The following is a 14,254-nucleotide window of genomic DNA, read 5'->3' as shown; positions in this document are numbered from 1 at the left end:
TATTTTTTTTTTTTTTTAAATCTCCCTTCTCATTTCAGGAGAATTCAGTTATGGCATTTTTTCTTTTCCAAGTCAGATGAATTGATACACCGCTGGATGGTGACATCCATATATACTTCAGTAAAGTTTATATGGAAATAGATGTGACGTTTTTAAGTTGCGGATGTCAGTTGCCAAGCTGCCTTAAACAAAGGGGAAAAAAAAGATAACACTACATTTCCGTTTGTGAAGTTTGCTTCTCAAATCGCTTTATTGTTGCTGTGTGGATCTGTAGGTATCTGTATGGCTACCTTCAGGGTGCAGAGGTTTGAAGCTGATTCTGAAATGAAGGACATTCAGTTACGATTGCAAGAAATAAGAATAACTTAAAAGGCTCCGACTTCTGTCCCCCAGGGTCGGTAAGGTTTACTGTTTGTTCCACTGCTTGTCTGCTGAGGACTGGAGGCGGCCGACACTGACAAGGGTGGGCTGATGGTGGTGGCAGCAGCCACTGCGGCTGCAGCCGCTGCATTGGAGGGGAGCATGGGAAAGGCCCCTGCGAAAGACAGAGGGAAGCTGTGTGCAGCGGCGGTGGCCGCTGCGGCTGCGGCATGCACGGTGGCCGAAAGAGACAGGAGAGAGGTGGAGAGAGGCGGTACACACGGTGCCACGGTGCCTGTGGATGGCATCCGAAGAGCAGAATCGGCATGGGCGAACGTCGCTGTGAGCAGGGCAGAGCCGTGGGCGGGAGGCACTTCTGAAGACGTCGAGAGGCGACACGGGGTTGACTCCGACGTGTGGAGTCCGTTGGGTTGGAGCAGGGCTGTGGGGAGGTGGTGGAAGGCGGCTGCCCAGTGGTGTGGGTGCAGGGGGTGATGGTGGTGGGCCATGGAGGACGTCATCACCGCCGCCTCCCGCTGGGAGGCGCAGGTGCTGAGATGGGAGACGAGGCGCACGCGCAGTGGGTCTGATGAGTCAAGGCCTTCCACCGAGCTCAAGTACCTGGCCACTTCGGTCAAGCACTCTCGGAATCCAATGCTCATGAAGTCCATGGCGAGAGCATGGGCATCAAAGTAGCCTGAAGAAGGGTTGAGGAGAGTCAGAGGTGAGGGGGCAAAAGAAGGAAAACGGATCGGGCTTTGAAGAACAACCACCCACTTAGGTCCCACTCCGGTTTTAGGAAGAGATAGGATGGCTCTTTCTGAAAACACAGTGGCTGCTATGTTCGTAATTTTTTGCATGAGTAAAGAAAGGATGCTTTGTGGCTGTATATGGCTGGGTCTTGTTGCATCTTAAGAAATGTGAATCATGCAATTCCCATTCTATTGTTGGAAAAGGAGGGAAATGATGAGCAGCTGTCTCCTATAAGTGGGTCTTAAGCCAACAATAACACGTGCCCATAACCACTTCGTCTGTACCAGTGCAGCTCAACAGCCTTCAGGTCAACCACTTGGGAGGAGCCCTTCACCATTGCCTCTGTGTTACGGATGATCAAACTGGTGCTCAGACACTAGTTAACTTACCCCCAGGGACAGAGCTAATGAACCGGAGAACCAGAAGCCACCATCGGGCAACTGAGTCCATGTCCTTTGCCACTACACTAGGGACAACCGAGATTCTAGGCACGTGAGGGAACACTGGCAGCCCCTCTTGTTCAAGGCTTCCACGTTCTTCTGTGCAATGGCCTCTCCAGTGATCCCGAGGTCAGGTGACTCACATGGCATCTGGTTGGAAAGGACTGTTCACTGACTAATCTGGGACGAATTTGAGGACTGCTCAAGTAGCCACAGATAAGAACTAAGATAACGCTTGTTGTGAAGCCAAAGGACTTTAGAAGTGCAACTCATGCCAAATATTTGGGGCTCTGGTAGCAGCAATTCTTTACCTCATGGATACCAATTCAAGGGAAGCTAGGGTAATCACATAGCTTTCCTTGTGCTGCATCTAACTTCACTGCTCTCCTGAAATCCCGAGGTGGCAGGTGTAGAGGCAGTAGTCACGGTACTTAGGGCCTGTGGAGCACATGATGCTGGTTTAACCCTCGAAGCCCATCAGGTTACCGCCAACTCAGGTCAAAGGTTGTAGTCAAGTTTGGCAGGACAACCGACTTCTAAGATTTAACCATTAGCTTCTATGTTATGAGAATATTTGCATCCTATACTATTCTTCGTTCATTCAAGAGAGTTTCTTGGGACATTGGGACCTGAGGCAAATGTACCATATAGACAGCATGTATAGTAATCTCCTCTACATGAGCAGAAGATGGTTTGGGTCAAGGCTGGTGTTCTATCAGTTTTCAGATCAGTAAAAATGACTTGCCTCTATTCCCTGCTCTGTCCTGCCCCAGATCGAGGACCTGCAGACTGTAGAGGAAGCCTATGATGCATTGAGGAGGCCCTCAGCATTCAGCTGCAGAACTTAACTGCTTGAGACTTTCTCTCTTTATTCCCTTGTCAGATAGACTTGGCTGAGATGAATATCAAAGGCATCCTTAAAGAGGGAAGAAGCTATGAAGGGGCAGCATGAAGTCTGAGTAAGGTGGGAGGAAGCGGGATCATGAAATATGAGTGAATATTCAGCTTTTATGGTTTCGTCTATTTTTAGTGTGAGGGTCCTACTCAGACCTGACAATTCTTCCCTAATGTACTGTTCAGTAATGAGGACATTCTGCCACGGCATGGGGCTAGGCCTGGATATCTACTCCTGGAGTTCTCCCCAGGAACAGACAGTTTTGTTGTTCTTCCCAGTAGAGATTCAGGACCTGTACTTCAAATGTTGTGGTTGGTGTAAAGTCAAGGCAGGCCAAAATGGCCTGGGAAACAACAACAAAATAATTCTAGAGTCACTTCCTCTAAATAGCTAAGTAATTTGAGTAGCCTTGATTTAATGAAAGTGAGAGAAAGAGAGAGCCGGGGGCCCCAGCCTTGTTTATATTTGGCTGTTGGTGTGTTTGTTTTGTTTTTCTGTTCAGACTCCAGCATGCACTTCTCAGATCCCAAACACATCTCTGACCAGGCTGCTGAGAAGGGAGCTTTACTCCCACAGTATTATGAAAGCAAACACAAGTCCAGGGTCAAGTGCTGCTTTTGTTCTGGAAGTCCTTTCCCACGAGTTCAATCCCGCCATTAGCATTGATTTCCACAGCTTTAATCTGGGGCTGCCTCTCTCAAGCTTGTTAGAGGGCTGCTCAACTGTAACTTCCTTAGAATAGGAGAGGGAAGAAATGAAGAGAGAAAGGTAGAAAGGGGGTGAACAATGGCGCCAACTCTTACCTTTACCCCCCGTTGCCTGAAGCATCTTCAAATGATCCACTGTCATTTGCAATATTTCAGCCTTTTCCAACTTAGCAGATCCCTTCAGAATCAAATAACAAAGCCTCATGAATCCTGCAGAAACTAACTTGGTACTTTATATACTGAATTTAGTACTGCAGCTCTAATTTTGTTTCTCATTATAAAATTCTGTTTAATTTCCTCATGGGGGGGGAACTGAATTCCTTTTACTTTAAATTTTAATTGTGTGTGTGCACATGTGCATGTGTGTTTGTGTGGGTACATATGTGTGTGAGTGTGTGTGTGTGTGTGTGTGTGTGTGTGTGTGTGTGTATGCTGCACACGCACGCATGTAGGTAACTATGCAGGTCAGGGCACCAGAACCTGCTGAAGCTGTTGTGAGCCACCCAGTGGGGGTGCTGGGACCAAGTTTGGTCCCTTCTCTTAACTTGGGAGCCATCTCAACAGCCTCCAAAGTCTTTCTAAACTTTATATAAAAGCACCAGTCAGTAACTATGACACAGCCCATGACATCAGCTTGTAACTCGAAAGACCAGAACAAGGCACCGAAGAAATGATTCGTTAAATAGTAAGAACACTTATCTTCCTAAGATCATCCCACAAATACTACGCCAACTGCAAAACTCTCCGACTTTCTGCTTGATTTCTACCCTTGATTAATGATCTATTTCATTAAGGTACATTCATTTGTCGTTACTATTAAAGTCTAGAGCAGTTAAATAGTTGAATGTTAATTCTGGAGGATAACAAAACATCAAAAGTAGAACATTTAAAAGTAGAGAATTCCAACAAGTCCTTAAGATAACTTCTAGATACCAGGAGAAAAGGAAACAAAATAGAAAAGGACTTTCAAGGTTACCAGCAGGTGTCACTGTGAATTCTAAGATCATAAACCCAAAAGACTTAACTTGCAATTGACTTAAAGAGCATCATCCATGCCTAAGGATTTTCCAATCAATCAAAACTACCCTTAATAAAATAGTCTTCAAATACATTTTCATTGTTCCCTTCTTAAAATAAAGCAACCTTTCAAAAACCAACTGAAACAAATAGAGCATCTTGGGGGTGATGGTGGCTCCTAACTAACTTCCCAGAGGAGCTGAGTAATTAAACCAACATGTGGGTTTGTTGCTATTGTTGTTCTTTTGGTGTGGTGCTGTGTGTGTGTGTGTGGTGTGGTGTGTGTGTGTGTATGTGTGGTGTGGTGTGGTGTGGTGTGGTGTGGTGTGGTGTGTGTGTGTATGTGTGTGTGGTGTGGTGTGTGTGTATGTGTGGTGTGGTGTGTGTGTATGTGTGGTGTGGTGTGGTGTGTGTGTGTGTGTGTGTGGTGTGTGTGTGTGTATGTGTGTGTATGTGTGTGTGGTGTGGTGTGTGTGTGTATGTGTGGTGTGGTGTGGTGTGTGTGTGTATGTGTGTGTGGTGTGGTGTGTGTGTATGTGGTGTGTGTGTGTGTGTGTGAAAAGAATCCTGACATTTATTCCAGGGTCCTAGATGCCTATACTTGATGGTTTTTTAATTTATCTTTTTAATTTTAATTTTTTAAAAAAATGATCAGCACCCAGTCAACAGCAGGAGTTTCAGGTTTTTAGCGGTTCTAAAGAATATTCTTTTCCTCTAATTGTGACAGGGGCCAGCTCACTAGGGTTGGCAGCCAGACTCTGTAAATGGGACCGCTGTGTTTACGGTAACTAACTGCCAACAACTGAGGCTTGCTCTTAAGGTTTAAGTCAATATTTATGAAAAAGAAACTGAACAAACCAAGCCTGAGAAGAAAAAAAAAAACAAAACAAAAAACAACCCAAGTGACTGTTTCTCGGTGTCACAATGTAGATATCTCAGTACTCAAAAAAGTAAAAAATCCATAGGTTATTGCCATTTTCATTCCTACTAATCAGAAGTATAAGTATACTTAATTATACTTACAGTATAAGTAAGTTACCAAAGACAGCCTCGGCATAGGAATTGCACGGTGTATGTTTTGTCTTACACACACAGAATCACAACATGTCCTGTAATTCTCATTGTTCACCATGTCCATGAAGATGTATGAGTAGTTTTGGCGAAAGTGCCAAACTGCCACCCTGGATGGCCTCCAAAGGCTCTGTGGGGCTTGCTTTACAATGTTTGAAGAATCACGAAGTAAACACACCAACAAAAAAGGCATAAACAACCAACTGATGTTTTGCACCCAATTTGGAACTCAATTGAAAACATTTTCAGCACAGAAACTGCTACATACTTGGAAAGATGCTCTTAGAAGCCCATGCATTGGCTACAGAGGGGGGGGGGGGGGCGGGAAACAGGAAACAAAAAACGATACTTCCAAAGCCACGAAGGAAAGTGTAAGCATTTGGTTTTCTGCTTTCCTAAATGTGCAATAGCTTTTGTTTTAATGTAAAAGAATATCTGAATTTTGAAAAGCAGCATTTATAACTACTTTGATTTTTATCAAACTTCCAAACTATGTCCCAAATCAAACAATGTTCTATTAGCCCAAGAATTAAAAACGAAAGTGGCTTGCTAAATAAATTGTATTGGTATAATTTAGAAAACCAAAATAGAATCTTACTTCCTTGACTTTGATTTCTTTTTTTTTTTTTTAAAGAGTACTTTCAAAGTTTGAGGGGAAAATGGTATTTCATATATGATACATATTTTTTTTTCAAGAATACTACATACAGCACAATTTTAAACAAAATCCCTGCTGGATTCAAAGAAAGAACAGAGAAAGCTTGAGTCCTGTTACCCTTAAGGGGAAAAATAAGCTAAAGAATGGAAATGTTTTCAACTTCATGATGGATTATGTTTTTAATAGTTTTGCCACAACAAAGCATTTTATTGAAATGGCTGTTCTATGCCGGATCAGGGCGCACACACCATTATTTTAATGAGCTTCCACAAGAATCCACATTCCCAGATGAGGAATAGGATTCTTTGAGCCTTTTGGGGGGTGGGGTGGGGGTGGGGTGGGGGGAAAAGGAGTAACTTACTTGTTTTTCAAAAGCCGTTGGTACTAGTCGTCTCAATTCAGATAGACTGTTATTTATTCGGTCCCGACGCCTTTTTTCTATTATCTAATCCCAAAGAAAGTGGAACAAAAGTTTAAGGACACATATATAGTAACGTTGTTCAGGATAGGAAAGCAGCAGCAGTGGAATGCATGTTAGATGGCCTGGCATCAAAGGGGTGGGGGTCACTTACCCCTCTCCTTTTCTTTCTCGCCATAATCTGAGAGGTGGTGGTTGGTGAATTTGACCTCATCACTGAGCTTGTACTTTGCCTGTGAAGAGGGAAGGCCATGCATGTCACGTGCTGTTATCAGCCTAACAATTGTCCCCCACCCCCACCCTCACCAGGGGCTTCATGGTACCCATTGATATTCAGATCGATTGCATAGTTCATGTCTATGTTATTATTATTATTTTTCCTTAGTTTTGGCTTCCCTTTTAGTTCCCAGGTAGTAATTATGCCTTTCAGGGAAAAAGAAAAAAATGTTAGTGAGGCCTTAATATGGCTTAGCAAGTAAAGGCAATGGCCACAAAGTTTGACCATCTGACCTGAACTCCATCCCTTGGACCCACATGATGAAAGGGGAGAACCACTTGGACCTCCACAAACAAGAGGTGACAGTGACATGCACCTTTCCACATACATACATGAAATTATAAATACATGTGATTTAAAAATTGCTACTGGGTAATTTAAGCTGCCAACTCAAATGGCAAAAATGAACCTGAAATTTTGTGTTTTCCGATGAAATAATGATGGCCAGTTAAGTGGGAGGTCGGAGATTAATACGTTCTATTTCTCCTCATATGCTTCTTAAAGGTCAACAAGCCATCTGATAGCATGCCTCCTCTTCTCTCCTGCCAGACACACTGAACATCACATGTGTCCCACTATAAAACAGTCGCCACATGGCAAACTTGTCTCTAGATGCAACTTTTAAAACAAACCAAATACTTGTACCACTCCAAAATTTCAACAACTCATACTCAGAAACACAAAAAAGGGCAGGTTTTAAGTTTTGCATAATTAACCTTTTAAAAGAATACCCTAGCCATATCACGGAAGAGAAGGAAATTTTGGGTTTAGTTCTTTGCATGCTTTGCTTAGAAAATGAAACTGTGTTACCAGCCTTCAAACTAAGCTTACATCACCAGAAGCTACAGTCCACCTCGAGTTTAATAAGAGGTATTTTTATACTGAAAAGTTTAATCAAACACTTATTTGGTCACAGAGTTGATCACCTAACGTCTAAGTGTCCTACGCTTTGAGTATATATGTCGCTTTGAGATTCACAGATACTATAATTCTTTGCGGTGTTAAATTCTCCAGGCCCTGCTCTCTTTCGTTTTAGAAGTTCTCTTATTACCTCATCTTCTCACTTCTGGATCTCAATTCGAAACCAACCGTCCCTTCTTTCTCACCCGCTCTCTACAGGTTTCAACTTTTCACTTGACTGCCTCCGTTTTCATTTTCTAAGACGAGACACTTCAACAATGAGATAGTTGATAAACAGCGTCTCATGCATCTTTTTTTTCCCCCCCGCTCTTGCTGTTTTCAGGCTTTGGTTTGTAAGTCTTAAAATAAGTCTGTGAAATAGAACCAGTTTTCTACATGCAGGAAGGATTTTGCTCTTTGAGTGACAGCTGCAGATAAATAATTAAGGAGCTTCTGGGCATGCCAATTAGAAGCAATTATCATTTGACCCGCCTTGGCTTTAAAATGCCTGGGTAATCTCGCTGTCACAGGAAACTGGAGGTTTGTCTCCTGTGATCACAACGCCGATCTTCCGAAGACTAAAGGACACGCCATTAAAGCAACGCTTCCTCGTCTGCTCCTTACATCTGTCATGCATAGGTGGGTCTGCCAGATCACCCTCCGCAACCTGCGCAGCTCAGCCTGTTCAGCCCTAACAACGCAGACGCTTTAATTCCTCAAAAACTCAAGTCGCGATCCCAGCTTTCTATTGAAAACCAGAAATCCAGTTGTTTTTCTTTTCTCCTGACCTATTTTGGAACTGTCCCTAAATTCAGTTCCAGTGGCGGGGGCGTCGCCCGGACGTGCCTGTGCGCGTGTTAGCGCTGACAGCCCGGGACCCTCCCTCGCCATCTCCTCTGCACGCTCCCTTCCAGTTCCCTTTCCAGTCGGCGTCCCACGCCTACCTCTCGCCCCACCCCGACTCTAGCTCCGCGAGCACCCCCTTCTCGGGGACAACTTTCTCCCCTCCACCAGGAGCCCCGGGATTTCCTAGGTGCCCCAAGCTCCCCCGACACTCTCCCGCTTTCCCCGCGCTCACCCGGAGTAATTGTTCTCGCTCCCCACGTCGATGGTCTCATCCATGTCGCTTTCGGAGGTCGTCTCCTCGCAAGGGCGCTTCATCGCGGCGCAGAAGGAGCAGCCACCTACGCCGAGCCGGACGCAGCGCGCTCCCCGCGGGCCTCCTCCTCCCTCCCTCCCTCCCTCCCTGCCCGGTTCCTGCAAGCGCGGCTCCCCCGGCGGCGCAGTCTGCTCCTCGAGGCTCTTTCCCACGCCGCAGCCCAGCCTGGGCGCAAGAACCGGCGCCGGCCACGCCTCCCGGGCGGGCGGGGCCCCTTGGCTTCTTCGCGGGCCCGCCCGGGCCGCCCTCCAGGCCCCGCCTCCCTAGGACGGTGTGACTTTCTATTGGCTAAGACGGAAGGGGCGGGCCCGTTCTGGCCAATGCCTGCATCGAGGCGCCGGCAGAGGCGTGGGAACGCGGCGGCGCACCTGGGAGCCGGGAGCTGTGCGCGGTGATTCGGGGTGGCGGGCGCGGGCGCGCTCGGGGCGGGCAGGCGGGCTCCGGGATTTGGGCCCTTCTCTGCCCGCCACGGTGTCTCCCGCCTAGTTTCTGCCCGGGGTTTAAAGAATAACCGCTAGCGCGTGGCTGAGACGTGTGTGACGTTGGGGGTGGGTAAGAGGAGGGGGGCGGCGAGGCTCCTCGACCCACCCCGCTCAGCTGTCCCTCCTCTGGACCCAAGCTGCTGACTGGCTGACCGGAGCGGTCACGTTGACCCTCAGGGGATTTTTGAAAGCTTTAAATCAAAGTTGCTTTTCACCCGGCCAACTCCGCAGCCTCTGGGTTGTGGGCAGATAAGGACCCGCGCTTACCCGTCCAGGTGCCTGAGCTCAGGAGGCTGGTCCGGTGCAACATCGGATTTGCCATCCCTCGGCCACTTCCTTTGTGTCTCCGGCCACAGGGACCGGGGGAGTATATGGTGGGCTCTGTTGGGAAGGGTGAGCAAAGAAGCGGTGATTTCAGGACACAATCTGAGTAGGTTTTCGAGTTCAGATTTCTCGGACTTGAACTATCCAAATTAAATGCTCCAGTCCTCTCTCCAGCCTCTCAGGTGTGTGCAGCTTCAGAGTTCTTTAGCATCCGGGGCGAGAAAATTCGTTGGACATTGATTTTGTTTTGTAAAGTGCCCATATTTAGTAGTTCTTACAGTGCATGGACAGAATGGGTTGTCTAAACTCTAGGTGTGCTTCTAGACTTGTTTCCAAGCTGCTGCCTCCCTCTGCAAACGGCGGGACTTTTGAACCGGTTCCACTGACGTGTCGCCCCTCGCTCAGGAAGTGAGCATGACCGTCTTGGGGAATCGGGGCGCGCTCAGCGGTCTGAGGCTGCAGCGCGGGGTGGGCTGGTGGGGGTCCAGCGGGGAGACTCCACACGGTGCTCCGGGCCAGCTTTGCGCTTGGTGGAAAAAAGCCTTTGAGAAAGAGGCATCCATCAATCACCAAGACCCTCCACCTTGCACAGATGCTTATCTTTCTGGAAATCTAAGGCACCCCTTTGACATTCCATTCCCTGGCCACACTAGACCGGTGGGGCGGGAGAGGACAAGAGAAAAAGAGACAGCAAAAGACTGGCGCAGACTGGGTGGATGGAGAGCTGGAAGGAGCCAGGGCAACGCCAAGGACCTGCAGCCAGCGTTGTTATTAAAAAACAAAAAAAAAACAAACAAACAAAAAAAAAACCAAACCCTTCCCTACAGGCCCTGGTCTCTTTTGTGCGGTCCCCACCGCGGTGCCTTCAGTAACCGTGTGAACAGAAATCTGAAACTTTCCGTCCTGACTTTTGAAACATAACTCCAGGCAAATCACAAGGTCATCGGGGACCAGGCGGGGCCTGGCAAGGCAGGCTAGGGTCAGCGCGGCTGGACCGCAGAACCGTGGGTGGCTGACTCCCCAGCTCGGCACTCAGTCCCTGGGAGGGCGCCCTGGTGCTCCGTGGCCGCAGGGCCTTAGCCCGGCCTCGGAGCTGATGGCCGGAGACTGCTGGCCCGAAGCGAAGCAGGCCAGCACCCTGTGCCACTCTGCCTTCTGCATGGGTTATCCAGCGGAAGGTGAGCCCTACACCCAGCGGGTTCCAGGCCTCGCTGCTTTTCCAGCTGGAGTCGGTGTTCCCAGCGCTCAATAGGCTTCACTCCCCCACCCCCGCCCTGAAATTAAGGTTTGCCACGCGAGCACACGAGCAAATTAGTGGGGGCTTCCAAACGCCTGAAGCAAAACCTGAAATCACTCGTTGGGTGGGGGACAACCTTAAGAGGGTTTTTTTTTCCCCCTCTCACTGTACTAGTGTGTTTAATTATAATGATTGCGAAAAATTGCAGCGGGAAACGGTTTGCTTGTAATAAAGTAGCAACTGGTTAAAGTTTTTCCATTTTGTCTTTGAAGACTTAACCGCTGTGCCGTGTCATAAAAGAGTATGTTAGGGACGTTGGGAAGCACGCACGGATTTAATGTTGGTTAGAATATATATATATATATATTTTTAAGCAACGAGGGTCATATATTGAAAAAGTTTAAAATAGTGCCTGGGATACCGAAAACGTGTTTAGTGTAAAGAAGTATAAATGAGACAAAAGACAGCACGTTAAAATGGCCAAGGAACATGCTCGTTAATCTTTAAAATACTTGATCCCAATTACAGTGATTTTCCATTATATCTGTTATTCTCAAGGATCCCCTTTGCCTGTAGCCTGCCTAGACGCCTTTTCTGTGTTGGGTCCTGCCCCTGGGTCGGAGGTAGAATCAGAGGAAACTTGCAAGCGCTTCAGCCTGCTTAAAACAAAACAAAACTTGGGTGGAATGGGGAGGAAGAAAGAGAACTTTGCGACTTTAAGCCCCGTCTCCCTCCGCGACATCGTTTTTTTCAGAGAGAGTGGCTAGAAAACTTGCTGAGAACCAGGGTAAAAAGAAAAGACGTCCGTGCGTGCGCAGAGCAATCATCTGCCTTTCTTTCCGTTGGAAAGGTTTGGACAATGGGATAATTAGGCCGATAGATACGGGGAGGAGGGACTGTCCTAGAAACGAAATGCCATTAGGAAAGAAAGACCTGGCTGACAAATGTAAAGGGAAAGGGAGCTGTAGACTCCGGCGGCCTTCCCTAAATTGGTCATCTGGTCCCTAGTGCGTGAGTGATTTAGCTGAGCAGAGAGAGGGACAGATGAGGAAGGCGCAGAGATCCTGGGAGGGGGGCACCAGACTCAGTGGTTTCCCTACCCCCCCCCACTACCTACTGGTTTATTATGAGTTTTTCTACTTAAATTAAGTTTGGAGATCTTGAGCAAGTCTTACCTTGTTCCTCAAATTCGAAATTGTAGCACACAAACTAATAAAGTGATTTCTTTGCTGCTACTCTCAAAATTCCCTTGAAGAATTTTGGGAATGAATCATATATATATATATATATATATATATATATATATATATATATATATATATATATATATATATATATATATAAAATTTATTTTTGGGCTGCCTTTTGCTCTCATTAGAGTCCTGTGGTGTTTTTTTTTTTTTCAACATGAGTGGTGACACTTCTTTATTTGCATTGAGATATGGCTTACAATTTCTTAAAAAAAAAAAAAAAAACCTCACAAGAAAACCAACTACTGGGGCATTTGCTTGTTTCAGAGTCTGCAAAGCATGATACCATTAAAAAATATTTACCTTACTTTATCTGTGAAGTAAGGGCAATTCTGTTATTTAGAGACCTTATGTTAGTTTGAGAAGTTTAAATGCACACAGTTCAAACTCAGAAGTTCAGGGCTTTGCCCCCTTGGAAATGTAAGCATGGAGAAGGCTCTTCTGCCCGCTCCCCCCCCCCCCCCCAGGAGGGCAAACGGTGCTGTTTTATTTGCAATTACCAAGCAGGTGATAAGCACGTGCTGATCTGTAGGCAGCCTTGTTGAGCTGTCTTGCCTGACTACAAGGCTATTGTGAGCTGGCACCACCTTCAAATGTGTGAGAATGCTGCGCCCTGGGAGCAGAGGGCAAGGGCAGGATCCTTGTAAATTTCAATACCTTTTCAACATCAGGCAGGCAGCAAGCGGGCCAGTCTAGGGTCACTGTGTGACACAAATATGCGAGCCAGTAAAACAACACAAAGCCGAAAGCAAGGGACCGTCTAGGCCCACCAACCTTGAAATCATCTCTGCAACAATGCTTGCTTTTCAGCAAGCATTCTTGCCAGGTTAGCCACAGCACAGGGTGGACGGTATTCAGGGCTAGCTCTTCTAGGTGCTATTGCTGGTGACATCAGAGACAGCAAGGGAGGAAATCCAAGATTTCAAACTCCCTTTCCTGGATGTTGTGTTGTTTAGGCTGATCTATGCCATCAAGGGGCAATCTATTGAAAAGCGTTTCCTTCATGAGGGCTTAGTGTTATTAGTACTCAGCATGGGCCCAGGGATAAAGTCTGGTTTTATTGTAGGACCCTTGAGAAGAGGGTTGCAGTACAGCAAGGAACCAGTTTTCCATACCCAAGAAAGCAATAGTCAGAAGACGTCAGCACTCAGTGTATTAGCTAAATTCTTCCAGGGGGCCAAATTGATGTTGACAAGTTTTTCTGTAAAGGAATGTCTTTAAATGTCTATGTTCTTGATGCTGGTTTGAAAAGCAGGTCTTCCCCCTCCCCTCTTTTATAGACACAGGAAAATATGTTCACTTCTCTCATGAAAATGATTCTTCAGTATATCCCCATCCTCTCAAATGATGCCAGGCATATAGCGGGCACATAATAGGTGGTTTGGAATGAATTTCTCATTAAAAGTAATGAACTCCACTTTGTCCCATAAACACAGAGTTTAGATACAGAGGGATAAAAATAAACAATGTGAACTAAAAGGCTATGAAAATATGAAGTGACTACTTAAATCTGATCAGGAAAGAGCTAATTGTGAATGGGCTCTTATTTAGTCTCGAGCATCCTGGTGGCCGAGACAGAAGAGAGCCATAAAGAATTTTCTAATTTTATATCGGAAAAGCAAACACACTTAGCTTAAAAAAAAAAACACACTTTATTCAGAAACTGTATTCTAACCAAATCGCCTTGCTGCCTAGGTTACAGACTTGAAACGTCGAATTATTTGAAACAGTTATTTTCCTTGTCGAAAATTCTTCCCCAAGTATCTCTATTAGTTATAGCGGGAAAAATAACCCTGACAGGATGTCTACATGAAAACAATAGCTCCAAATGGCTGAAGAAACCATCCAGCAAACTGTCAGGATTAATTAATTGACATGAACAGAACCAGCGTCTCACGGTGCTCCAAAAGTGGAGATTCTCTGTCGCAAAAGGGCTTGCTTTCACTTTGAGAACGCAAATCATGTAAGTTGAGGATTCCTGAGTCTTTCAGTGTGGCACATTACAAGATGAAAGTAAAATAGTTTGAAATACTATTTGAAACACTATTTTATCCGCTGTGGGCATATTAAAAGTGTTTGCTCACAGAATGCCAATGAATATCTACATTTTTTTTAGTGTACTTATCAGAACGTTTCCATTAGATGTGTTCACATTTATACCCTCACCATTCTATTAACTTGGGAGGTGCCTCTGAAAAGAAAACCTATATAGATTGAAAATAATTCACTAATTTTAGATTTATGATTGGGGCAGGGAGGAGAGAAAGGACCAGCTATTTTCAGGCCTCAGTGTTTTGTAAACCTAT

General features: G+C 45.9%; 1 protein-coding gene across 1 annotated transcript; it reads right to left on the bottom strand.

Moving 5' to 3' along the window:
* Positions 1-222: 222 nt before the first annotated feature.
* Hey2 (hes related family bHLH transcription factor with YRPW motif 2) lies at positions 223-8,688 on the bottom strand. The gene is made up of 5 exons (XM_059273003.1): positions 8,575-8,688; positions 6,474-6,552; positions 6,263-6,346; positions 3,252-3,333; positions 223-1,057 (listed from the first exon to the last, which is right to left on the bottom strand). The coding sequence occupies exons 1-5, from the start codon at positions 8,655-8,657 to the stop codon at positions 366-368; spliced, it is 1,020 nt and encodes a 339-aa protein (XP_059128986.1). The 5' UTR covers positions 8,658-8,688; the 3' UTR covers positions 223-365.
* Positions 8,689-14,254: the final 5,566 nt, after the last annotated feature.

Source organism: Peromyscus eremicus, chromosome 8b, assembly GCF_949786415.1.
Source record: "Peromyscus eremicus chromosome 8b, PerEre_H2_v1, whole genome shotgun sequence".
Classification (NCBI taxonomy): Eukaryota; Metazoa; Chordata; class Mammalia; order Rodentia; family Cricetidae; genus Peromyscus; species Peromyscus eremicus.
This window is presented reverse-complemented; position numbering and strand designations above follow the sequence as displayed.